This window comes from Eleutherodactylus coqui, chromosome 2, assembly GCF_035609145.1.
Source record: "Eleutherodactylus coqui strain aEleCoq1 chromosome 2, aEleCoq1.hap1, whole genome shotgun sequence".
Classification (NCBI taxonomy): Eukaryota; Metazoa; Chordata; class Amphibia; order Anura; family Eleutherodactylidae; genus Eleutherodactylus; species Eleutherodactylus coqui.
The window spans coordinates 344,563,751-344,588,940 of NC_089838.1; the positions used below are offsets into that span (position 1 = coordinate 344,563,751).

General features: G+C 54.0%; 1 protein-coding gene across 1 annotated transcript; it reads right to left on the reverse strand.

Annotated features, from left to right (window-relative positions):
• Positions 1-22,950: 22,950 nt before the first annotated feature.
• Positions 22,951-24,657, reverse strand: LOC136610927 (transcription factor SOX-15-like). Its single transcript, XM_066590119.1, has 2 exons — positions 24,270-24,657; positions 22,951-23,288 (listed from the first exon to the last, which is right to left on the reverse strand). Exons 1-2 carry the CDS (start codon positions 24,617-24,619, stop codon positions 23,114-23,116), a joined length of 525 nt encoding a protein of 174 aa, XP_066446216.1. The 5' UTR covers positions 24,620-24,657; the 3' UTR covers positions 22,951-23,113.
• Between the last annotated feature and the right edge of the window lie 533 nt (positions 24,658-25,190).

Consider the following 25,190-nt stretch of genomic DNA (forward strand, 5'->3'; position numbering starts at 1 on the left):
CCTTTGTGTGCGGGCTCTACTCCCTATGGCAGTCCTGGATGGGACAGAGAGGCTATTTTTGTATCTAGGGCTCTCCTTTCATGGCAGTTTTGGATGGGCTGGAGAGGTTACTCCTTCTGTTGGGGGTTCTCCTTTCCTGGTTGTCTAGGACTGTTCAGAGAGGCTTCTCCTTGTGAGGGAGCTCTCTTTTTCTAGTAGTGGTCTACAACTGTTTGGAGATGCTTCTTGTTTCAAAACACTCCTCTTATAGCAGTTCTGGATGGGTCAGAGAGGCTTCTCCTGGTTTCAAAGCTCTCCTCTCATAGCAGTCCTGGATGTGGGGGCTCTTCACTCCTGGTAGTCTAGGACTGTTCGGAGAGGCTTCTCCTTGAGTCAGGGCTATCCTTTCATAGCAGTCCTGGATGGGCCGGAGAGGCTTCTCCTTGTGTGGGGGCTTTCCTATCATGGCAGTTCTGGTTGGGCTGGAGAGGCCTCCCTTTCAGGGTCTAGGACTGTTCACAGAGGCTTCGCCTCGTTTCAGGGCTTTCCTCTCATGGAAGTCCTGAATCATCCGGATAGGCTTCTCCTGGTTTCGGGGCTCTCCTCTCCTGGCAGTCCTGGATGTGCAGGAAAGCCTTCTCCTTGTGTGGAGGCTCTCCACTCATGGCAGTTCTGGATGGGCTACAGAAGCTTCTCCTGGTTTTAGGGCTCTCCTCTCCTGGAAGTCCTGAATGGTAAGAGAGGCTTCTCCTTGTGTGGGGGCTCTCCTCTCCTGGCAGTCCTGGAAGTGCAGGAGAGGCTTCTCCTTGTGTGGGGGCTCTCCTCTCATGGTAATCCTGGATGTGCGGGAGAGGTTTCTACTTGTGTGGAGGCTCTCCTCTCATGGCAGTTCTGGATGGACCGCAGAGGCTTCTCCTGGTTTCGGGCTCTCCTCTCATGGCAGTCCTGAATGGTCCGGATAGGCTTCTCCTGGTTTTGGGGCTCTCCTCTCCTGGCAGTCCTGAATGGTACAGAGAGGCTTCTCCTCGTGTGGGGGCTCTCCTCTCATGGCAGTCCTGGATGGTTTGGAGAGGCTTCTTCTTGTGTGTTTGCTCTCCTCTCATACAGTCCTGGATGGTCTGGAGAGGCTTCTCCTTGTGTGGCGGCTCTCCTCTTATTGCAGTCCTGGATTATCCGGAGAGAGGCTTCTCCTTGCGTGGGGGCTCTCCGCTCATGGCAGTCCTGGATGGGCCGTAGAGGCTTCTCCTTGTGTGGGGGCCCTCCTGTCATGACAGTCCTGGATGGGCCTGAGAGGCTGCTTCTTGTGTTGGGCCTCTCCTCTCATGGCAGTCCTGGATGGGCTGGAGAGGCTACTCCTTCTGTCAGGGCTCTTCTCTCATGGCAATCCTGGATGGGCTGGAGAGGCTTCTTCTTGTGTGGGGGCTCTCCTCTCATGGCAGTCCTAGATGGGCCGGAGAGGCTTCTCCTTCTGTGTTGGCTCTCCTCATATGGCAGTCCTGGATGGTCTGGAGATGCTTCTCCTTGTGTGGGGGCTTTCCTCTCATGGCAGTCCTGGATGGGCCGGAGAGGCTTCTCCTTGTGTGAGTGCTCTCCTCTCATGGCAGTCCTGGATGGGCCGGAGAGGCTTCTCCTTGTGTGGGTGCTCTCCTCTCATGGCAGTCCTGGATGGGCAAGGGAGTATTCTCCTTGTGTGGGGGCTCTCCTCTCATGGCAGGCATGGATGGTACAGAGAGGCTACTCCTTGTGTGGGGACTCTCCTCTCATGGCAGTCCTGGATGGGCTGGAGAGGCTGCTCCTTATATCAGGGGTCTCCTCTCATGGCAGTCCTGGATGGTCTGGAAAGGCTTCTCCTTGTGTGAGGGCTCTCCTCTCATGGCAGGCATGGATGGGCCAGAGAGGCTTCTCCTTGTGTGGGGGCTCTCCTCTCATGGCAGGCATGGATGGGCCAGAGAGGCTTCTCCTTGTGTGTCGGCTCTCCTCTCATGGCAGTCATGGATGGTCTGGAGAGGCTTCTCCTTGTGTGTTGGCTCTCCACTCATGCAGTCCTAGATGGTCTGGAGAGGCTTCTCCTTGTGTGGGGGCTTTCCTATCATGGCAGTTCTGGTTGGGCTGGAGAGGCCTCCCTTTCAGGGTCTAGGACTGTTCACAGAGGCTTCGCCTCGTTTCAGGGCTTTCCTCTCATGGAAGTCCTGAATCATCCGGATAGGCTTCTCCTGGTTTCGGGGCTCTCCTCTCCTGGCAGTCCTGGATGTGCAGGAAAGCCTTCTCCTTGTGTGGAGGCTCTCCACTCATGGCAGTTCTGGATGGGCTACAGAAGCTTCTCCTGGTTTTAGGGCTCTCCTCTCCTGGAAGTCCTGAATGGTAAGAGAGGCTTCTCCTTGTGTGGGGGCTCTCCTCTCCTGGCAGTCCTGGAAGTGCAGGAGAGGCTTCTCCTTGTGTGGGGGCTCTCCTCTCATGGTAATCCTGGATGTGCGGGAGAGGTTTCTACTTGTGTGGAGGCTCTCCTCTCATGGCAGTTCTGGATGGACCGCAGAGGCTTCTCCTGGTTTCGGGCTCTCCTCTCATGGCAGTCCTGAATGGTCCGGATAGGCTTCTCCTGGTTTTGGGGCTCTCCTCTCCTGGCAGTCCTGAATGGTACAGAGAGGCTTCTCCTCGTGTGGGGGCTCTCCTCTCATGGCAGTCCTGGATGTTCGGGAGAGGTTTCTCCTTGTGTGAAGGCTCTCCTCTCATGGCAGTTCTGGATGGACCGCAGAGGCTTCTCCTGGTTTCGGGCTCTCCTCTCATGGCAGTCCTGAATGGTCCGGATAGGCTTCTCCTGGTTTTGGGGCTCTCCTCTCCTGGCAGTCTTGAATGGTACAGAGAGGCTTCTCCTTGTGTGGAGGCTTTTCACCCCTGATAGTCTAGGACTGCTCAGAGAGACTTCTCCTTGTTTGGGGGCTCTACCCTTATGGCAGTCCTGGATGTGCGGGAGAGGTTTCTCCTTGTGTGGAGGCTCTCCTCTCATGGCAGTTCTGGATGGACCGCAGGGGCTTCTCCTGGTTTCGGGGCTCTCCTCTCCTGGCAGTCCTGAATGGTACAGAGAGGCTTCTCCTTGTATGGAGGCTTTCCTCTCCTGGCAGTTCTGAATGGTACAGAGAGGCTTCTTCTTGTATGGAGGCTTTCCTCTCCTGGCAGTCCTGAATGGTACAGAGAGGCTTCTCCTTGTATGGAGGCTTTCCTCTCATGGCAGTCCTGAATGGTACATAGAGGCTTCTCCTTGTGTGGAGGCTCTCCTCTCATGGCAGTTCTGGATGGGCTGGAGAGGCTGCTCCTTATATCAGGGGTCTCCTCTCATGGCAGTCCTGGATGGTCTGGAAAGGCTTCTCCTTGTGTGAGGGCTCTCCTCTCATGGCAGGCATGGATGGGCCAGAGAGGCTTCTCCTTGTGTGTGGGCTCTCCTCTCATGGCAGGCATGGATGGGCCAGAGAGGCTTCTCCTTGTGTGTCGGCTCTCCTCTCATGGCAGTCATGGATGGTCTGGAGAGGCTTCTCCTTGTGTGTTGGCTCTCCACTCATGCAGTCCTAGATGGTCTGGAGAGGCTTCTCCTTGTGTGGGGGCTTTCCTCTCATGGCAGTCCTGGATGGGCCGGAGAGGCTTCTCCTTGTGTGGGTGCTCTCCTCTCATGGCAGTCCTGGATGGGCAAGGGAGTATTCTCCTTGTGTGGGGGCTCTCCTCTCATGGCAGGCATGGATGGTACAGAGAGGCTACTCCTTGTGTGGGGACTCTCCTCTCATGGCAGTCCTGGATGGGCTGGAGAGGCTGCTCCTTATATCAGGGGTCTCCTCTCATGGCAGTCCTGGATGGTCTGGAAAGGCTTCTCCTTGTGTGAGGGCTCTCCTCTCATGGCAGGCATGGATGGGCCAGAGAGGCTTCTCCTTGTGTGGGGGCTCTCCTCTCATGGCAGGCATGGATGGGCCAGAGAGGCTTCTCCTTGTGTGTCGGCTCTCCTCTCATGGCAGTCATGGATGGTCTGGAGAGGCTTCTCCTTGTGTGTTGGCTCTCCACTCATGCAGTCCTAGATGGTCTGGAGAGGCTTCTCCTTGTGTGGGGGCTTTCCTATCATGGCAGTTCTGGTTGGGCTGGAGAGGCCTCCCTTTCAGGGTCTAGGACTGTTCACAGAGGCTTCGCCTCGTTTCAGGGCTTTCCTCTCATGGAAGTCCTGAATCATCCGGATAGGCTTCTCCTGGTTTCGGGGCTCTCCTCTCCTGGCAGTCCTGGATGTGCAGGAAAGCCTTCTCCTTGTGTGGAGGCTCTCCACTCATGGCAGTTCTGGATGGGCTACAGAAGCTTCTCCTGGTTTTAGGGCTCTCCTCTCCTGGAAGTCCTGAATGGTAAGAGAGGCTTCTCCTTGTGTGGGGGCTCTCCTCTCCTGGCAGTCCTGGAAGTGCAGGAGAGGCTTCTCCTTGTGTGGGGGCTCTCCTCTCATGGTAATCCTGGATGTGCGGGAGAGGTTTCTACTTGTGTGGAGGCTCTCCTCTCATGGCAGTTCTGGATGGACCGCAGAGGCTTCTCCTGGTTTCGGGCTCTCCTCTCATGGCAGTCCTGAATGGTCCGGATAGGCTTCTCCTGGTTTTGGGGCTCTCCTCTCCTGGCAGTCCTGAATGGTACAGAGAGGCTTCTCCTCGTGTGGGGGCTCTCCTCTCATGGCAGTCCTGGATGTTCGGGAGAGGTTTCTCCTTGTGTGAAGGCTCTCCTCTCATGGCAGTTCTGGATGGACCGCAGAGGCTTCTCCTGGTTTCGGGCTCTCCTCTCATGGCAGTCCTGAATGGTCCGGATAGGCTTCTCCTGGTTTTGGGGCTCTCCTCTCCTGGCAGTCTTGAATGGTACAGAGAGGCTTCTCCTTGTGTGGAGGCTTTTCACCCCTGATAGTCTAGGACTGCTCAGAGAGACTTCTCCTTGTTTGGGGGCTCTACCCTTATGGCAGTCCTGGATGTGCGGGAGAGGTTTCTCCTTGTGTGGAGGCTCTCCTCTCATGGCAGTTCTGGATGGACCGCAGGGGCTTCTCCTGGTTTCGGGGCTCTCCTCTCCTGGCAGTCCTGAATGGTACAGAGAGGCTTCTCCTTGTATGGAGGCTTTCCTCTCCTGGCAGTTCTGAATGGTACAGAGAGGCTTCTTCTTGTATGGAGGCTTTCCTCTCCTGGCAGTCCTGAATGGTACAGAGAGGCTTCTCCTTGTATGGAGGCTTTCCTCTCATGGCAGTCCTGAATGGTACATAGAGGCTTCTCCTTGTGTGGAGGCTCTCCTCTCATGGCAGTTCTGGATGGGCTGGAGAGGCTGCTCCTTATATCAGGGGTCTCCTCTCATGGCAGTCCTGGATGGTCTGGAAAGGCTTCTCCTTGTGTGAGGGCTCTCCTCTCATGGCAGGCATGGATGGGCCAGAGAGGCTTCTCCTTGTGTGTGGGCTCTCCTCTCATGGCAGGCATGGATGGGCCAGAGAGGCTTCTCCTTGTGTGTCGGCTCTCCTCTCATGGCAGTCATGGATGGTCTGGAGAGGCTTCTCCTTGTGTGTTGGCTCTCCACTCATGCAGTCCTAGATGGTCTGGAGAGGCTTCTCCTTGTGTGGGGGCTTTCCTCTCATGGCAGTCCTGGATGGGCCGGAGAGGCTTCTCCTTGTGTGGGGGCTCTCCTCTCATTGCAGTCCTGGATGGTCTGGAGATGCCTCTCTTTGCGTGGGGGCTCTCCTCTCATGGCAGTGCTGGATCGCTTGGAGAGGCTTCTCCTTGTGTGGGGGCCCTCCTGTAATGACAGTCCTGGGTGGGCCGGAGAGGCTTCTTCTTGTGTGGGGCCTCTCCTCTCATGGCAGTCCAGGATGGGCTGGAGAGGCTTCTCCTTGTGTGTTGGCTCTCCTCTCATGGCAGTCCTGGATGGTCTGTAGAGGCTTCTCCTTGTGTGGGGGCTTTCCTCTCATGGCAGTCCTGGATGGTCTGGAGAGGCTTCTCCTTGTGTGTTGGCTCTCCTCTCATGCAGTCCTGGATGGTCTGGAGAGGCTTCTCCTTGTGTGGGGGCTCTCCTCTCATGGCAGTCCTGGATGGGCCGGAGAGGCTTCTCCTTCTGTGTTGGCTCTCCTCTCATGGCAGTCCTGGATGGTCTGGAGAGGCTTCTCCTTGTGTGGGGGCTTTGCTCTCATGGCAGTCCTGGATGGGCCGGAGAGGCTTCTCCTTGTGTGAGTGCTCTCCTCTCATGGCAGTCCTGGATGGGCCGGAGAGGCTTCTCCTTGTGTGGGTGCTCTCCTCTCATGGCAGTCCTGGATGGGCAAGGGAGTATTCTCCTTGTGTGGGGGCTCTCCTCTCATGGCAGGCATGGATGGTACAGAGAGGCTACTCCTTGTGTGGGGACTCTCCTCTCATGGCAGTCCTGGATGGGCTGGAGAGGCTGCTCCTTATATCAGGGGTCTCCTCTCATGGCAGTCCTGGATGGTCTGGAAAGGCTTCTCCTTGTGTGAGGGCTCTCCTCTCATGGCAGGCATGGATGGGCCAGAGAGGCTTCTCCTTGTGTGGGGGCTCTCCTCTCATGGCAGGCATGGATGGGCCAGAGAGGCTTCTCCTTGTGTGTCGGCTCTCCTCTCATGGCAGTCATGGATGGTCTGGAGAGGCTTCTCCTTGTGTGTTGGCTCTCCACTCATGCAGTCCTAGATGGTCTGGAGAGGCTTCTCCTTGTGTGGGGGCTTTCCTCTCATGGCAGTCCTGGATGGGCCGGAGAGGCTTCTCCTTGTGTGGGGGCTCTCCTCTCATTGCAGTCCTGGATGGTCTGGAGATGCTTCTCTTTGCGTGGGGGCTCTCCTCTCATGGCAGTGCTGGATCGCTTGGAGAGGCTTCTCCTTGTGTGGGGGCCCTCCTGTAATGACAGTCCTGGATGGGCCGGAGAGGCTTCTTCTTGTGTGGGGCCTCTCCTCTCATGGCAGTCCTGGATGGGCTGGAGAGGCTTCTCCTTCTGTCAGGGCTCTTCTCTCATGGCAATCCTGGATGGGCTGGAGAGGCTTCTCCTTGTGTGTTGGCTCTCCTCTCATGGCAGTCCTGGATGGTCTGTAGAGGCTTCTCCTTGTGTGGCGGCTTTCCTCTCATGGCAGTCCTGGATGGTCTGGAGAGGCTTCTCCTTGTGTGTTGGCTCTCCTCTCATGCAGTCCTGGATGGTCTGGAGAGGCTTCTCCTTGTGTGGGGGCTTTCCTCTGATGGCAGTCCTGGATGGGCCGGAGAGGCTTCTCCTTGTGTGGCGGCTCTCCTCTCATTGCAGTCCTGGATGGTCTGGAGAGGCTTCTCTTTGCGTGGGGGCTCTCCTCTCATGGCAGTCCTGGATGGGCTGGAGAGGCTTCTTCTTGTGTGGGGGCTCTCCTCTCATGGCAGTCCTGGATGGGCCAGAGAGGCTTCTCCTTGTGTGTTGGCTCTCCTCTCATGGCAGTCCTGGATGGTCTGTAGAGGCTTCTCCTTGTGTGGGGGCTTTCCTCTCATGGCAGTCCTGGATGGGCCGAAGAGGCTTCTCCTTGTTTGGGGGCTCTCCTCTCATGGCAGTCCTGGATGGTTTGGAGAGGCTTCTGCTTCTGTCGGGGGCTGTCCTCTTCTGGTTTTCTAGGGCTGTTCGGAGAGGCTTTTCCTTTCTTTGGGGCACTCCTCTCATGGCAGTCCTAGATAGTCTGGAGAGGCTTTTCCTTGTGTTGGGGCTCTCCACCCCATGGCATTCCTGGATGGGCTGGAGAGGCTACTCCTTCTGTTGGGGGCTTTCCTCTCCTGGTTGTCTACGACTGTTCAGAGAGGCTTCCCTTTGTGTGCGGGCTCTACTCCCTATGGCAGTCCTGGATGGGACAGAGAGGCTATTTTTGTATCTAGGGCTCTCCTTTCATGGCAGTTTTGGATGGGCTGGAGAGGTTACTCCTTCTGTTGGGGGTTCTCCTTTCCTGGTTGTCTTGGACTGTTCAGAGAGGCTTCTCCTTGTGAGGGAGCTCTCTTTTTCTAGTAGTAGTCTACAACTGTTTGGAGATGCTTCTTGTTTCAAAACACTCCTCTTATAGCAGTTCTGGATGGGTCAGAGAGGCTTCTCCTGGTTTCAAAGCTCTCCTCTCATAGCAGTCCTGGATGTGGGGGCTCTTCACTCCTGGTAGTCTAGGACTGTTCGGAGAGGCTTCTCCTTGAGTCAGGGCTATCCTTTCATAGCAGTCCTGGATGGGCCGGAGAGGCTTCTCCTTGTGTGGGGGCTTTCCTATCATGGCAGTTCTGGTTGGGCTGGAGAGGCCTCCCTTTCAGGGTCTAGGACTGTTCACAGAGGCTTCGCCTCGTTTCAGGGCTTTCCTCTCATGGAAGTCCTGAATCATCCGGATAGGCTTCTCCTGGTTTCGGGGCTCTCCTCTCCTGGCAGTCCTGGATGTGCAGGAAAGCCTTCTCCTTGTGTGGAGGCTCTCCACTCATGGCAGTTCTGGATGGGCTACAGAAGCTTCTCCTGGTTTTAGGGCTCTCCTCTCCTGGAAGTCCTGAATGGTAAGAGAGGCTTCTCCTTGTGTGAGGGCTCTCCTCTCCTGGCAGTCCTGGAAGTGCAGGAGAGGCTTCTCCTTGTGTGGGGGCTCTCCTCTCATGGTAATCCTGGATGTGCGGGAGAGGTTTCTACTTGTGTGGAGGCTCTCCTCTCATGGCAGTTCTGGATGGACCGCAGAGGCTTCTCCTGGTTTCGGGCTCTCCTCTCATGGCAGTCCTCAATGGTCCGGATAGGCTTCTCCTGGTTTTGGGGCTCTCCTCTCCTGGCAGTCCTGAATGGTACAGAGAGGCTTCTCCTCGTGTGGGGGCTCTCCTCTCATGGCAGTCCTGGATGTTCGGGAGAGGTTTCTCCTTGTGTGAAGGCTCTCCTCTCATGGCAGTTCTGGATGGACCGCAGAGGCTTCTCCTGGTTTCGGGCTCTCCTCTCATGGCAGTCCTGAATGGTCCGGATAGGCTTCTCCTGGTTTTGGGGCTCTCCTCTCCTGGCAGTCCTGAATGGTACAGAGAGGCTTCTCCTTGTGTGGAGGCTTTTCACCCCTGATAGTCTAGGACTGCTCAGAGAGACTTCTCCTTGTTTGGGGGCTCTACCCTTATGGCAGTCCTGGATGTGCGGGAGAGGTTTCTCCTTGTGTGGAGGCTCTCCTCTCATGGCAGTTCTGGATAGACCGCAGGGGCTTCTCCTGGTTTCGGGGCTCTCCTCTCCTGGCAGTCCTGAATGGTACAGAGAGGCTTCTCCTTGTATGGAGGCTTTCCTCTCCTGGCAGTTCTGAATGGTACAGAGAGGCTTCTCCTTGTATGGAGGCTTTCCTCTCCTGGCAGTCCTGAATGGTACAGAGAGGCTTCTCCTTGTATGGAGGCTTTCCTCTCATGGCAGTCCTGAATGGTACATAGAGGCTTCTCCTTGTGTGGAGGCTCTCCTCTCATGGCAGTTCTGGATGGGCCGCAGAGGCTTCTCCTGATTTCGGGCTCTCCTCTCATGGCAGTCCTGAATGGTACAGAGAGGCTTCTCCTTGTATGGAGGCTTTCCTCTCCTGGCAGTCCTGAATGGTACAGAGAGGCTTCTCCTTGTATGGAGGCTTTCCTCTCCTGGCAGTCCTGAATGGTACAGAGAGGCTTCTCCTTGTATGGAGGCTTTCCTATCCTGGCAGTCCTGAATGGTACAGAGAGGCTTCTCCTTGTGTGGAGGCTCTCCTCTCATGGCAGTTCTGGATGGGCCGCAGAGGCTTCTCCTGGTTTCGGGTTCTCCTCTCATGGCAGTCCTGAATGGTCCGGATAGGCTTCTCCTGGTTTTGGGGCTCTCCTCTCCTGGCAGTCTTGAATGGTACAGAGAGTCTTCTCCTTGTGTGGAGGCTTTTCACCCCTGATAGTCTAGGACTGCTCAGAAAGACTTCTCCTTGTTTGGGGGCTCTACCCTTATGGCAGTCCTGGATGTGCGGGAGAGGTTTCTCCTTGTGTGGAGGCTCTCCTCTTATGGCAGTTCTGGATGGGCCGCAGAAGCTTCTTCTGGTTTCGGGGCTCTCCTCTCCTGGCAGTCCTGAATGGTACAGAGAGGCTTCTCCTTGTATGGAGGCTTTCCTCTCCTGGCAGTCCTGAATGGTACAGAGACGCTTCTCCTTGTATGGAGGCTTTCCTCTCCTGGCAGTCCTGAATGGTACAGAGAGGCTTCTCCTTGTATGGAGGCTTTCCTCTCCTGGCAGTCCTGAATGGTACGGAGAGGCTTCTCCTTGTGTGGAGGCTCTCCTCTCATGGCAGTTCTGGATGGGCCGCAGAGGCTTCTCCTGGTTTCGGGCTCTCCTCTCATGGCAGTCCTGAATGGTCCGGATAGGCTTCTCCTGGTTTTGGGGCTCTCCTCTCCTGGCAGTCCTGAATGGTACAGAGAGGCTTCTCCTCGTGTGGAGGCTCTCCTCTCATGGCACTCCTGGATGTGCGGGAGAGGTTTCTCCTTGTGTGGAGGCTCTCCTCTCATGGCAGTTCTGGATGGGCCGCAGAGGCTTCTTCTGGTTTCGGGGCTCTCCTCTCCTGGCAGCCCTGAATGGTACAGAGAGGCTTCTCCTTGTGTCGGGGTTCTCTTCTCATGGAAGTTTAGAACTGTTTTGAGAGGCCTTTTTTTTGTGTTGTGGCTTTTCTGAACTGGTAGTCTAGTAGCTTCTTTCTGGGTCATTTGGACCTGAGAGTATGAATGATCTAGAAACCCTACAAGTCTAAATCAGTGTCTGACGGTTTTCGTTTTTATCCCCAGTCATGGTGATGTCCAGAGGAATGCTTCAGGGTCAGATATCATTTGGTGCAGATCCTTGGAGCCGAAGACACAACGGGGGAGGCTTGGAGTGAAGAGGAAGAACTGGTTATGATCCGGTGAGCATGTCAACTGTTCTGATGGGAAGATGGAAGTGTCCTGAAGATCTTTTGGACCCCTTAAACACAACCTCCTGATCTTCCTCTGGCTGGGACTGTAAAAATGTCCGCTGTGATACAACATAGAGAGTGGAAGTTCCTCTAGGAGGGATCATATCCAGAAAGTTCATCTGTCCATCTCCTTCCCAGAGCTTCACCCCACTTCTTCAAGGAGCCTCATCATTAGAAGTTCTCTATCCCCGTCTGCAGTCTTCATTGGGATCAGAGGGACTCGTAATTGTCCCCCCCAGACACGCAGCTGCAGCCCGCCATGCTTAGATTTACTGACTGGTTTTCCCGTGACTAATAATCGCTCCCCAACCGCTCCGGATACATGACTGCTGCAGCCAATGTCGTAGGGTCACTGTTGTGATCAGTGATTGGCTGCAGCAGTCACATGTCCAGAACGTTTGTGAAAACCCCGACGTGGTGCAACCTGACAACTTTCTTTGTGGGCTCTGCTGGTGTATAATGTAAAGATTCTCCAATTCCTGGTTATCCTCTACCTTTGCAGTGTGTAATCTCCACCTGGTGGCGCTGTGGTTTTTGTGGGGCGCCAATACATTAAGGCCTCATGTCCACGGGGAAAATACAATCGGCGCAGAATCTGCTGCGGATTTGCTTTATATGGTGTTTTTTTTGCATGCAGATATCCGCACACATTGCGATCAATGTGATAGCAATGTGGCCGATCCGCACGGAATCCGCGGCAGAATGGGGCATGCCGCGTTTTTTCTCCCGCGCGTGAAAAACGCAATTCTTTTAAAATACCATCCGCGGGTGCAAAAATCAGTTTAATGGACCCGCGGATGGCAATGATTCCCTATGGGCAAAATCCGCAGCGGAATCCGCCATTCCATTTCGCTAGCGGACATGAGGCCTGAGCCTCTGCTACATTATGTTCGGTGAAGATGTAGTTGACATTCTTGGCGCAGGAGAGACGTTACATCTCTTGGCGTTACATTGGGGGGGTTACTGGACGTCCATGCTGAAGGTCAGTTATAGACTGGGGAGAGTTATATCACTGAAGCAGCATTTTCGCCCCGAGAGCTGCAAGCACTGCCTTTATCCACAGGGTCAACCCCAGTGTTAACAGAACCTTCCGTGTAAAGTGCGGATGGCGCCCCCACTCTACCGTAAAGCGCAGCCACAACCTCCAGCACGATGCAGAGGTCCCCTGACTGTAGATATAACACACGTGTATCTGCAGTCCACAGCGTATATGACACAGTGGCCCAGAGCTGGATGCCAGTCACACAGGACCACAGTGCCACCTGCTGGTCACCGCCGCTCCTGCATTATCTCTGCTGTTTTTTTCATCCACAAGATAGGCCATAAATGTCTAATAGAAGGGGGTCACATACTATATGAGGGGGGGGGGGGGCAGCAATATCCCTCCAACTCTACTAATCTCAGTTTCAGTTCCTCTGCTTTCTCTCAGTAAAAAGAAACTATTTCCATTACATTCAGAGGCTACAAGCGTGGAGGACGGGGTCACACAGCTGGGAGACCGTGACAGTGTATCAGGCTGGAGTACAGGGCTCGTTGGTGGACGTCCGGTAGTCTCTACTGCCACCAGCGTGGAGGACGGACAACTTTTGGAGTGACCAGAAAGGCGCCATTCTGGCGCTGTGTGTTTCTTTTCTTCTGTCGATGTTCACCGGGCGCGGTAAATAACGCCTTACTTTGATGGATCAAACGTTAATGCCCGCAGCGATACCCAATGTGGGGGGGGGGGGGTAAATATAAATATTGGAATAATCATAAGACTTGGCTTTCTTTACTTTTGCATTTTGTTTTTCCGCCCCGCAGGAGACCTGAACTTGTGAGCATTGCATCACTCCTGCAGTATAATGTAACACCATGGCGTTACCAAGTGGAAGAATGTATCAAGTGGGGACCACAAGGCTCTGTCCGGGGCCCAGTGGTGGCCAACATTGTTATACATGATCTGGGGGAGGGAATTGTGGGAAACTGATCAAGTGTGCCGACGACACAAAGCGAGGAGGGATAGCTAACACCAGGGAAGAGAGAGAGGATTCAAAAAGATCTAGAAAAGCTTGCACAGTGGTCGGCGACTAACAGAATGGGATTTAACAAGGAGAAATGCAAAGTCCTACATCTGGGCAGGAAAAATGAAGAAAGCACATACAGAATGGGAGGAATTGGGCTAAGCAGCAGCACATGTGAAAAAGACTTGGGTATACTAATAGATCATAGACTGAACATGAGCCAACAATGTGATGCAGCAGCCAAAGAGGCAAACACAATTCTGGGATGTATTAAGAGAAGCATAGAGTCTAGATCACGTGAGTTCATTATCCCCCTCTACTCTTCCTTAGTCAGACCTCATCTGGAATACTGGGTCCAGTTCTGGGCACCCCACTTTATACAAGACATAGACAAACTGGAGCAAGATCAGAGAAGAGTTACCAAGATGGTGAGCGGTCTGCAAATCATGTCCTATGAGAAACGGTAAAGGATCTGGGAATGTTTAGCAGAAGAGAAGGCTGAGAGGAGACGTAATAGCGATCTACAAATATCTGAAGGGCTGTCACAGTGCAGAGGGATCAGCCCTATTCTCATCTGCACAAGGAAAGACTAGAAGCAATGGGATGAAACTGAGAGGGAGGAGACACAGATTAGATATTAGACAGTGAGGGGGATCAATGAGTGGAACAGGCTGCCACAGGAGGTGGGGAGTTCTCCTTCAATGGAAGTGTTCAGAGGTTGGACAGACATCTGTCTGGGATGATTTAGTGATCCTGCACTGAGCAGGGGGTCGGACCCGATGACCCCGGAGGACCTGCAGACCCCAGAGGACCCGATGACCCTGGAGGACCTGATGACCCCACAGGACCCGATGACCCCGGAGGACCTGATGACCCCAGAGGTTCCGTTCAACTCTACCAGTCTAGGATTCTATAATAGTATTACATTATACCACATTATAACAGGCAGTCTATCAAGACCCTAGGCTGCCATGGCAACCAAACAATACCTTGAGATTTTATAACAGGGAGTCTGTTTAGGACCCCCAAATGCTGATTGGGACATTTATATACCACTGTCAGAATTGACGGTGACGTTTAAAGGGTTAAAAGGCGCAATCACCATGAATGTCAGCTGTCAAAACCCCACCATGTAATACTGCATAGAAACCCCACAGACCCGGGACGGGAATGTACACCCTGGGGTGTGAAGGGGATAATGGTATATAACATGTAGGACTGTGTGAAGAGGACGGAAGGACCGTGCCAGCAGCAAGACCTAAAATCCACAGAGGGGGAATAACTGCAAGAACAGTGCAAAAGACAGTACAAGCGAACGAAGAGCTGCATGAGAGTAAGAAGCAAGCATATCTGCCTTCTCTGATCTGAAGAATGTAAACGCTATCAGTGTAATCCTGCCTATGCAGGGAGGGGAGGAGGGGAGCTGTGACTATTGTGAATGGTGGACCCTGTGTTATCTGTATATAGGTGTCTCCTCTCAGTGTAATCCTGCCTGTGCAGGGAGGGGAGGAGGTGAGCTGTGATTATTGTAAATGGTGGCTCCTGTGTTATCTATGTATAGGTATCTCCTCTCAGTGTAATCCTGCCTATGCAGGGAGGGGAGGAGGGGAGCTGTGACTATTGTGAATGGTGGACCCTGTGTTATCTATGTATAGGTGTCTCCTCTCAGTGTAATCCTGTCTGTACAGGGAGGGGAGGAGGTGAGCTGTGACTATTGTGAATGATGGTCCTGTGTTATCTATATATTGGTGTCTCCTCTCAGTGTAATCCTGTCTGCAGGGAGGGGAGGAGGTGAGTTGTGACTATTGTGAATGGTGGCTCCTGTGTTATCTGCATACAGGTATCTCCTCTCAGTGTAATCCTGCCTGTGCAGGGAGGGGAGGAGGTGAGCTGTGACTATTGTGAATGGTGGCTCCTGTGTTATCTATGTATAGGTATCTCCTCTCAGTGTAATCCTGTCTGTACAGGGAGGGGAGGAGGTGAGCTGTGACTATTGTGAATGGTGGTCCTGTGTTATCTATATATAGGTGTCTCCTCTCAGTGTAATCCTGTCTGTGCAGGGAGGGGAGGAGGTGAGCTGTGACTATTGTGAATGGTGGACCCTGTGTTATCTGTATATAGGTGTCTCCTCTCAGTGTAATCCTGTCTGCAGGGAGGGGAGGAGGTGAGCTGTGACTATTGCGAATGGTGGGTCCTGTGTTATCTATGTATAGGTGTCTCCTCTCAGTGTAATCCTGTCTGTACAGGGAGGGGAGGAGGTGAGCTGTGACTTATGTGAATAGTGACTGTGTTATCTATATATAGGAGTCTCCTCTCAGTGCAATCCTGTCTGTACAGGGAGGGGAGGAGGTGAGCTGTGACTATTGTGAATGGTGGGTCCTGTGTTATCTATGTATAGGTGTCTCCTCTCAGTGTAATCCTGTCTGTACAGGGAGGGGAGGAGGTGAGCTGTGACTTATGTGAATAGTGACTGTGTTATCTATATATAGGAGTCTCCTCTCAGTGCAATCCTGTCTGTACAGGGAGGGGAGGAGGTGAGCTGTGACTATTGTGAATGGTGGGTCCTGTGTTATCTATGTATAGGTGTCTCCTCTCAGTGTAATCCTGTCTGCAGGGAGGGGAGGAGGTGAGTTGTGACTATTGTGAATGGTGGCTCCTGTGTTATCTATGTATAGGTATCTCCTCTCAGTGTAATCCTGTCTGTACAGGGAGGGGAGGAGGTGAGCTGTGACTATTGTGAATGGTGGTCCTGTGTTATCTATATATAGGTGTCTCCTCTCAGTGTAATCCTGTCTGTGCAGGGAGGGGAGGAGGTGAGCTGTGACTATTGTGAATGGTGGCTCCTGTGTTATCTGCATACAGGTATCTCCTCTCAGTGTAATCCTGCCTGTGCAGGGAGGGGAGGAGGTGAGCTGTGACTATTGTGAATGGTGGTCCTGTGTTATCTATATATAGGTATCTCCTCTCAGTGTAATCCTGTCTGTACAGGGAGGGGAGGAGGGGAGCTGTGACTATTGTGAATGGTGGTCCTGTGTTATCTATATATAGGTGTCTCCTCTCAGTGTAATCCTGTCTGTGCAGGGAGGGGAAGAGGTGAGCTGTGACTATTGTGAATGGTGGCTCCTGTGTTATCTGCATACAGGTATCTCCTCTCAGTGTAATCCTGCCTGTGCAGGGAGGGGAGGAGGTGAGCGGTGACTATTGTGAATGGTGGTCCTCTGTTATCTGTATATAGGTGTCCCCTCTTAGTGTAATCCTCTGTGTGCAGGGAGAGGCGGAGGTGAGTTGTGACTATTGTGAATGGTGGTCCTGTGTTATCTATATATAGGTGTCTCCTCTCAGTGTAATCCTGTCTGTACAGGGAGGGGAGGAGGTGAGCTGTGCCTATTGTGAATGGTGGCTTCTGTGTTATCTATGTTTAGGTGTCTCTTCTTAGTGTAATCCTGTCTGTACAGGGAGGGGAGGAGGTGAGCTGTGACTATTGTGAATGGTGGCTCCTGTGTTATCTATGTATAGGTGTCTCCTCTCAGTGTAATCCTGTCTGTGCAGGGAGGGGAGGAGGTGAGCGGTGACTATTGTGAATGGTGGCTCCTGTGTTATCTATATATAGGGGTCTCCTCTCAGTGTAATCTTCTGTGTGCAGGGAGGGGAGGAGGTGAGCTGTGACTATTATGAATGGTGGCTCCTGTGTTATCTATATATAGGTGTCACCTCTAAGTGTAATCCTGTCTGTACAGGGAGGGGAGGAGGTGAGCTGTGACTATTCTGAATGATAGCCCCTGTGTTATCTATATACAGGTGTCTGCTCTTAGTGTAATCTTCTGTGTGCAGGGAGGGGAGGAGGGGAGCTGTGACTATTGTGAATGGTGGTCCTGTGTTATCTATATTTAGGTGTCTCCTCTTAGTGTTATCCTGCCTGTACAGGGAGGGGAGGAGGTGAGCTGTGACTATTGTGAATGGTGGTCCTGTGTTATCTACATGTAGGTGTCTCTGCTCCGAGTAATTCTGCCTGTACAGGGAGGGGAGGAGGTGAGCTGTGCCTATTGTGAATGGTGGGTCCTGTGTTATCTATATATAGGTGTCTCCTCTCAGTGTTATCCTTCCTGTACAGGGAGGGGAGGAGGGGAGCTGTGACTATTATGAATGGTGGCTCCTGTGTTATCTATATATAGGTGTCTTCTCTCAGTGTAATCCTGTCTGTGCAGAGAGGGGAGGAGGTGAGCTGTGACTATTGTGAATGGTGGTTCCTCTGTTATCTGTATATAGGTGTCTCCTCTCAGTGTAATCCTGTCTGTACAGGGAGGGGAGGAGGTGAGCTGTGACTATTGTGAATGGTGGCTCCTGTGTCATCTATATATAGGTGTCTCCGCTCCGAGTAATTCTGCCTGTACAGGGAGGGGAGGAGGGGAGCTGTGATTATTGTGAATGCTGGCTCCTGTGTTATCTATATATAGGTGTCTCCTCTCACTGTAATCCTGTATCTACAGGGAGGGGAGGAGGTGAGCTGTGGCTATTATGAATGGTGGCTCCTGTGTTATCTATATATAGGTGTCACCTCTAAGTGTAATCCTGTCTGTACAGGGAGAGGAGGAGGTGAGCTGTGACTATTGTGAATGGTGGCTCCTGTGTCATCTATATATAGGTGTCTCCTCTCAGTGTAATCCTGTCTGTGCAGGGAGGGGAGGAGGGGAGCTGTGACTATTGTGAATGGTGGTCCTGTGTTATCTATACACAGATGTCTCCTCTCAATGTAATCCTGTCTGTACAGGGAGGGGAAGAGGTGAGCTGTGACTATTGTGAATGCTGGCTCCTGTGTTATCTATATATAGGTGTCACCTCTCAGTGTAATTCTGTCTGTACAGGGAGGGGAGGAGGTGAGTTGTGACTATTGTCCTGTGTTATCTACAGATAGGTGTCTCCTCTCAGTGTAATACTACCTGTGTAGGGAGGGGAGGAGGTGAGCTGTGACTATTGTGAATGGTGGCTCCTGTGTTATCTATATACAGGTGTCTCCTCTCAATGTAATCCTGTCTGTACAGGGAGAGGAAGAGGGGAGCTGTGACTATTGTGAATGGTGGGTCCTGTGTTATCTATATACAGGTGTCTCCTCTCAGTGTAATCCTGTCTGTACAGGGAGGGGAGGAGGTGAGCTGTGACTATTGTGAATGCTGGCTCATGTGTTATCCATATATAGGTGTCTCCTCTCAGTGTAATCCTGTCTGTGCAGGGAGGGGAGGAGGTGAGCTGTGACTATTGTGAATGGTGGTCCTGTGTTATCTATATATAGGTGTCTCCTCTCAGTGTAATCCTGTCTGTGCAGGGAGGGGAGGAGGTGAGCTGTGACTATTGTGAATGGTGGCTCCTGTGTTATCTGCATACAGGTATCTCCTCTCAGTGTAATCCTGCCTGTGCAGGGAGGGGAGGAGGTGAGCTGTGACTATTGTGAATGGTGGTCCTGTGTTATCTATATATAGGTATCTCCTCTCAGTGTAATCCTGTCTGTACAGGGAGGGGAGGAGGGGAGCTGTGACTATTGTGAATGGTGGTCCTGTGTTATCTATATATAGGTGTCTCCTCTCAGTGTAATCCTGTCTGTGCAGGGAGGGGAAGAGGTGAGCTGTGACTATTGTGAATGGTGGCTCCTGTGTTATCTGCATACAGGTATCTCCTCTCAGTGTAATCCTGCCTGTGCAGGGAGGGGAGGAGGTGAGCGGTGACTATTGTGAATGGTGGTCCTCTGTTATCTGTATATAGGTGTCCCCTCTTAGTGTAATCCTCTGTGTGCAGGGAGAGGCGGAGGTGAGTTGTGACTATTGTGAATGGTGGTCCTGTGTTATCTATATATAGGTGTCTCCTCTCAGTGTAATCCTGTCTGTACAGGGAGGGGAGGAGGTGAGCTGTGCCTATTGTGAATGGTGGCTTCTGTGTTATCTATGTTTAGGTGTCTCTTCTTAGTGTAATCCTGTCTGTACAGGGAGGGGAGGAGGTGAGCTGTGACTATTGTGAATGGTGGCTCCTGTGTTATCTATGTATAGGTGTCTCCTCTCAGTGTAATCCTGTCTGTGCAGGGAGGGGAGGAGGTGAGCGGTGACTATTGTGAATGGTGGCTCCTGTGTTATCTATATATAGGGGTCTCCTCTCAGTGTAATCTTCTGTGTGCAGGGAGGGGAGGAGGTGAGCTGTGACTATTATGAATGGTGGCTCCTGTGTTATCTATATATAGGTGTCACCTCTAAGTGTAATCCTGTCTGTACAGGGAGGGGAGGAGGTGAGCTGTGACTATTCTGAATGATAGCCCCTGTGTTATCTATATACAGGTGTCTGCTCTTAGTGTAATCTTCTGTGTGCAGGGAGGGGAGGAGGGGAGCTGTGACTATTGTGAATGGTGGTCCTGTGTTATCTATATTTAGGTGTCTCCTCTTAGTGTTATCCTGCCTGTACAGGGAGGGGAGGAGGTGAGCTGTGACTATTGTGAATGGTGGTCCTGTGTTATCTACATGTAGGTGTCTCTGCTCCGAGTAATTCTGCCTGTACAGGGAGGGGAGGAGGTGAGCTGTGCCTATTGTGAATGGTGGGTCCTGTGTTATCTATATATAGGTGTCTCCTCTCAGTGTTATCCTTCCTGTACAGGGAGGGGAGGAGGGGAGCTGTGACTATTATGAATGGTGGCTCCTGTGTTATCTATATATAGGTGTCTTCTCTCAGTGTAATCCTGTCTGTGCAGAGAGGGGAGGAGGTGAGCTGTGACTATTGTGAATGGTGGTTCCTCTGTTATCTGTATATAGGTGTCTCCTCTCAGTGTAATCCTGTCTGTACAGGGAGGGGAGGAGGTGAGCTGTGACTATTGTGAATGGTGGCTCCTGTGTCATCTATATATAGGTGTCTCCGCTCCGAGTAATTCTGCCTGTACAGGGAGGGGAGGAGGGGAGCTGTGATTATTGTGAATGCTGGCTCCTGTGTTATCTATATATAGGTGTCTCCTCTCACTGTAATCCTGTATCTACAGGGAGGGGAGGAGGTGAGCTGTGGCTATTATGAATGGTGGCTCCTGTGTTATCTATATATAGGTGTCACCTCTAAGTGTAATCCTGTCTGTACAGGGAGAGGAGGAGGTGAGCTGTGACTATTGTGAATGGTGGCTCCTGTGTCATCTATATATAGGTGTCTCCTCTCAGTGTAATCCTGTCTGTGCAGGGAGGGGAGGAGGGGAGCTGTGACTATTGTGAATGGTGGTCCTGTGTTATCTATACACAGATGTCTCCTCTCAATGTAATCCTGTCTGTACAGGGAGGGGAAGAGGTGAGCTGTGACTATTGTGAATGCTGGCTCCTGTGTTATCTATATATAGGTGTCACCTCTCAGTGTAATTCTGTCTGTACAGGGAGGGGAGGAGGTGAGTTGTGACTATTGTCCTGTGTTATCTACAGATAGGTGTCTCCTCTCAGTGTAATACTACCTGTGTAGGGAGGGGAGGAGGTGAGCTGTGACTATTGTGAATGGTGGCTCCTGTGTTATCTATATACAGGTGTCTCCTCTCAGTGTAATCCTGTCTGTACAGGGAGGGGAGGAGGTGAGCTGTGACTATTGTGAATGCTGGCTCATGTGTTATCCATATATAGGTGTCTCCTCTCAGTGTAATCCTGTCTGTGCAGGGAGGGGAGGAGGTGAGCTGTGACTATTGTGAATGGCGGTCCTGTGTCATCTATATACAGGTGTTACCTCTCAGTGTAATCCTGTCTGTGCAGGGAGGGGAGGAGGTGAGCTGTCACTATTGTAAATGGTGATTCCTGTGTTATCCATTAATAGGTGTCTCCTCTCAGTGTAATCCTGTCTGTGCAGGGAGGGGAGGAGGTGAGCTGTGACTATTGTGAATGGTGTCTCCTCTCAGTGTAATCCTGTCTGTGCTGGGAGGGGAGGAGGTGAGCTGTGATTATTGTGAATGGTGGCTCCTGTTTTATCTATATATAGGTGTCTTCTCTCAGTGTAATCCTGTTTGTACAGGGAGGGGAGGAGGTGAGCTGTGACTATTGTGAATGGTGGCTCCTGTGTTATCTATGTATAGGTGTCTCCTCTCAGTGTAATCCTGTCTGTGCAGGGAGGGGAGGAGGTGAGCGGTGACTATTGTGAATGGTGGTCCATTGTTATCTATATATAGGTGTCTCCTCTCAGTATAATCCTGTCTGTGCAGGGAGGGGAGGAGGTGAGCTGTGACTATTGTGAATGGTGTCTCCTCTCAGTGTAATCCTGTCTGTACAGGGAGGGGAGGAGGTGAGCTGTGACTATTGTGAATGGTGGCTTCTGTGTCATCTATATATAGGTGTCTCCTCTCAGTGTAATCCTGTCTGTGCAGGGAGGGGAGGAGGTGAGCTGTGACTATTGTGAATGGCGGTCCTGTGTTATCTATATATAGGTGTCTCCTCTCAGTGTAATCCTGTCTGCACAGGGAGGGGAGGAGGTGAGCTGTGACTATTGTGAATGGTGGTCCTGTGTTATCTATATATAGGTGTCTCCTCTCAGTGTAATCCTGTCTGCACAGGGAGGGGAGGAGGTGAGCTGTGACTATTGTGAATGGTGGATCCTGTGTTATCTATATACATGTGTCTCCTCTCAGTGTAATCCTGTCTGTACAGGGAGGGGAGGAGATGAGCTGTGACTATTGTGAATGGTGGTCCTGTGTTATCTATATATAGGTGTCTCCTCTCAGTGTAATCTTGTCTGTACAGGGAGGGGAGGAGGTGAGCTGTGACTATTGTGAATGGTGGCCCCTGTGTTATCTACATATAGGTGTCTGCTCTTCCTGTAATCTTGTCTGTACAGGGAGGGGAGGAGGTGAGCTGTGATTATTGTAAATGGTGGCTCCTGTGTTATCTATATATAGGTGTCTCCTCTCAGTGTAATCCTATCTGTACAGGGAGGGGAGGAGGTGAGCTGTGACTATTGTGAATGGTGGCTTCTGTGTCATCTATATATAGGTGTCTCCTCTCAGTGTAATCCTGTCTGTACAGGGAGGGGAGGAGGTGAGCTGTGACTATTGTGAATGGCGGTCCTGTGTCATCTATATACAGGTGTTACCTCTCAGTGTAATCCTGTCTGTGCAGGGAGGGGAGGAGGTGAGCTGTGACTATTGTGAATGGCGGTCCTGTGTTATCTATATATAGGTGTCTCCTCTCAGTGTAATCCTATCTGTACAGGGAGGGGAGGAGGTGAGCTGTGACTATTGTGAATGGTGGCTCCTGTGTTATCTATGTATAGGTGTCTTCTCTCAGTGTAATCCTGTCTGTACAGGGAGGGGAGGAGGTGAGCTGTGACCATTAGGTTTAGTCGTTAGTGTGAGACTGAAGAATTTTAGGGAACTTGTTTTATTTTTTTCTAAATCAGGGAGCGCCGCTTCCTCTGCCGGGCTGCGCATGCGCCGTGTCTCACCGCCAGTGTTCATGTAGTATTGCCACGACACAGCACGCATGCGCAGCCCGGCAGAGGAGCCCGGAGAGGCGGGAAGACGACGGCCGGAGGAATAGGCCAGTGGCTGCTGCTCGTTCCGTGTAATCGCAGCGCCCCGCCCCCCTTCTATCGCGCTCTAGCCACGGGGTTGATCCAGGCTGGGGTGGGCGCCTAATGGTTCAGGGGTCCCGCGTGTCGCCCACCGAATCCACCCAGCAGCTCAGTCTTTTTTCCCTTTCAGCTCCTCCATGTCTGCGGGTCATGACAGGCTTTAGGCTTCCCATAAAAGGGGCGTGCTGCCGTCCGTGCGGATGAACGGCGAGTTGTGCGTTCGGACGCGTTAGTTGGAGCTCCGGCGTTGTATTCAGCTGACTGTGCAGCCTGTTGGTCAGAGCGATTCCTGACATCCTCCTCCGACCCCTTTCAGGGATGACTTGTGTCCGTCCGCAGGATCCCCTCCCTCGCGCCATTCTCGGTATCCCCTCCGCGGTTGGCGGTGAGCCCCCGGCTAGTCTAGCACCGATGACTGGCGCACGCTGGGGGTCACAGGGATCATTTCCATAAAGGGGGCGGTCAGTGCTCAGGCTCCGCCTCTACAGGAATGAACCAATCACCGCACAGAACAATTACTAAGAAATCTTTAATTCGCTACAAAAAATACAAAACTCCATAAAAATAACTCAATGGAAAAGGCTTCAGTGATCCGACTGTGGCTCCTCCCACCTGCCGCGCCCCCGCCGTCACAGAGGGAGGGTCCTCCAGCATCCAGGCTGTACAGGCCACGCCCCCTCAGAGGCTGATCAGAGACCCCCCGCCGTCCACCTCCACCGTCTGGTAATGGACCTGTGGCTGGATGCCACGCCTCTCCCCGCAGTCATAAAGTCCAAAACCGTACAGCGCCGAAACCTCACTGACCGCAGAGAACGCGGCGTCCGCGCGGGGGGCTCCGGGGTACGAGAGGTAACTGGGGAGGAGAGACCAGAAAACAATTACAAGAGTGCCGCCACCCGCCTACCCCCCACAATGGGCGCCGCCAGCCGCCCGCCTACCCCCCACAATGTGCGCCGCCACGCCGCCCGCCTACCCCCCACAATGTGCGCCGCCACCCGCCTACCCCCCACAATGTGCGCCGCCACGCCACCCAGTTACCCCCCGAAATGTCGCAGTTCCTGTCTCTCCAGGATCACTGTGCGGGGTGCGCTAAGGACGGATCCCCCATTTCTGGGGTGCAGTACAGGGGGGGCCCCCCAGTTGCATGGTGCGGTACGGGGAGGAGGGTCCCCCAGTTGCGAGGGGGGGGGGGGGGCAGTATGAGGGGGTCCCCAAGTTGTGCGGTGCAATATGAGGGGGGTTCCCCTAGTTGCAGGGTGCGGTACGGGGTGGTGGGGGGTCCCCCGGTTGCGCGGTGCGGTACGGGGGGGTGGTGTGGGGTCCCCCAGTTGTGCGATGCAGTATGGTGGTGGGGGGTCCCCCGGTTGCGCGGTGCGGGGTGGTGGTGGGGGGTCCCCCGGTTGCGCGGTGCGGGGTGGTGGCGGGGTCCCCCGTTTGGGCGGTGCGCGGTGGTGGCGGGGTCCCCCGGTTGCGCGGTGGTGGCGGGGTCCCCCGGTTGCGCGGTGGTGGCGGGGTCCCCCGGTTGCGCGGTGGTGGCGGGGTCCCCCGGTTGCGCAGTGCAGTATGGGGTGGGGGGTCCCCCGGTTGCGCAGTGCAGTATGGGGTGGGGGGTCCCCCGGTTGCGCAGTGCAGTGCGGTATGGTGGGGGGGGGGGGGGTCCCCCGGTTGTGCGGTGCAGCGCGGTGCAGTATGGGGGGTTCCCCTAGTTGCAGGGTGCGGTACGGGGGAGGGTCCCCCAGTTGCGGGGTGCAGTACGGGGTGGTGGGGGGTCCCCCAGTTGTGCAGTGCAGTACGGGGTGGTGGCGGGGTCCCCCGGGGTCCCCCAGTTGCTCACCAGTGCGGCTCCCGGTGTGGCGGCTGGCAGCTCCCTGCTCCGCTCTCCTCCGGCCGGCTGGGGTCTCCGGTGGGTCGCGGTGCCGGGGGGGTCTTGCTCCGCGGCTTCCTCTTCTTGCGGGGGGCGTACTTGTAGCCCGGGTGGTCCCGGGCGTGTAGCTCCCGCAGCCGCTTGGCCCGCTCCCGGTAGGGCCGCCGCTCGTCCTCGTCCAGCGCCCGCCACACGGCGCCCAGGCGGCGGCTGATCTCCGAGTTGTGCAGGCTGGGGTGCAGGGCGGACACCCGTTTCCGCTCCTCGCTGGACCAGACCATGAAGGCGTTCATCGGCCGCTTCACCGGGGCCTCCGCCATGATGAGCAGGTGCCGCGGCCGCCCTCCCCCCAACGCTCCCTGCCCCCTCAGCCCATTCACAACAACGCCGGCCCGTTGCCCCTGGCAACCAATCACAGCGCAGCAGGTCCCGTGCTACACGACGCCATCTGTTGGTTGCTATTGGCAACGGCTGCTGCGAGCATCTCCATGATGGCCATCATAGTGCGACAGCGACTGGAGGGTGTCAGCCCCAGGCGGTGCGGTTGGGGTCCGGTACGGTTGGGGTGTCAGCCCCGGGCGGTGGGGTTGGGGTCCGGTACGGGCGGGGTGTCAGCCCTGGCAATGGGGTTAGGGTCTGGTACGGGGGGTGTCAGCCCCAGGCGGTGGGGTTGGGGTCCGGTACGGTTGGGGTGTCAGCCCCGGGCGGTGGGGTTGGGGTCCGGTTGGGGTGTCAGCCCCGGGCGGTGAGGTTGGGGTCCGGTACGGTCGGGGTGTCAGCCCCGGGCGGTGGGGTTGGGGTCCGGTACGGGCGGGGTGTCAGCCCCGGGCGGTGGGGTTGGGGTCCGGTACGGGCGGGGTGTCAGCCCCGGGCGGTGGGGTTGGGGTCCGG

Coding starts and splice junctions, on each gene's coding strand:
- LOC136610927 (XM_066590119.1), bottom strand. CDS start 24,619: ATGGCGGAGGCCCCGGTGAAGCGGCCGATGAACGCCTTCATGGTCTGG. Junction 23,289..24,269: donor CCACACCGGGAGCCGCACTG/GTGAGCAACTGG, acceptor TCTCCTCCCCAG/TTACCTCTCGTACCCCGGAG.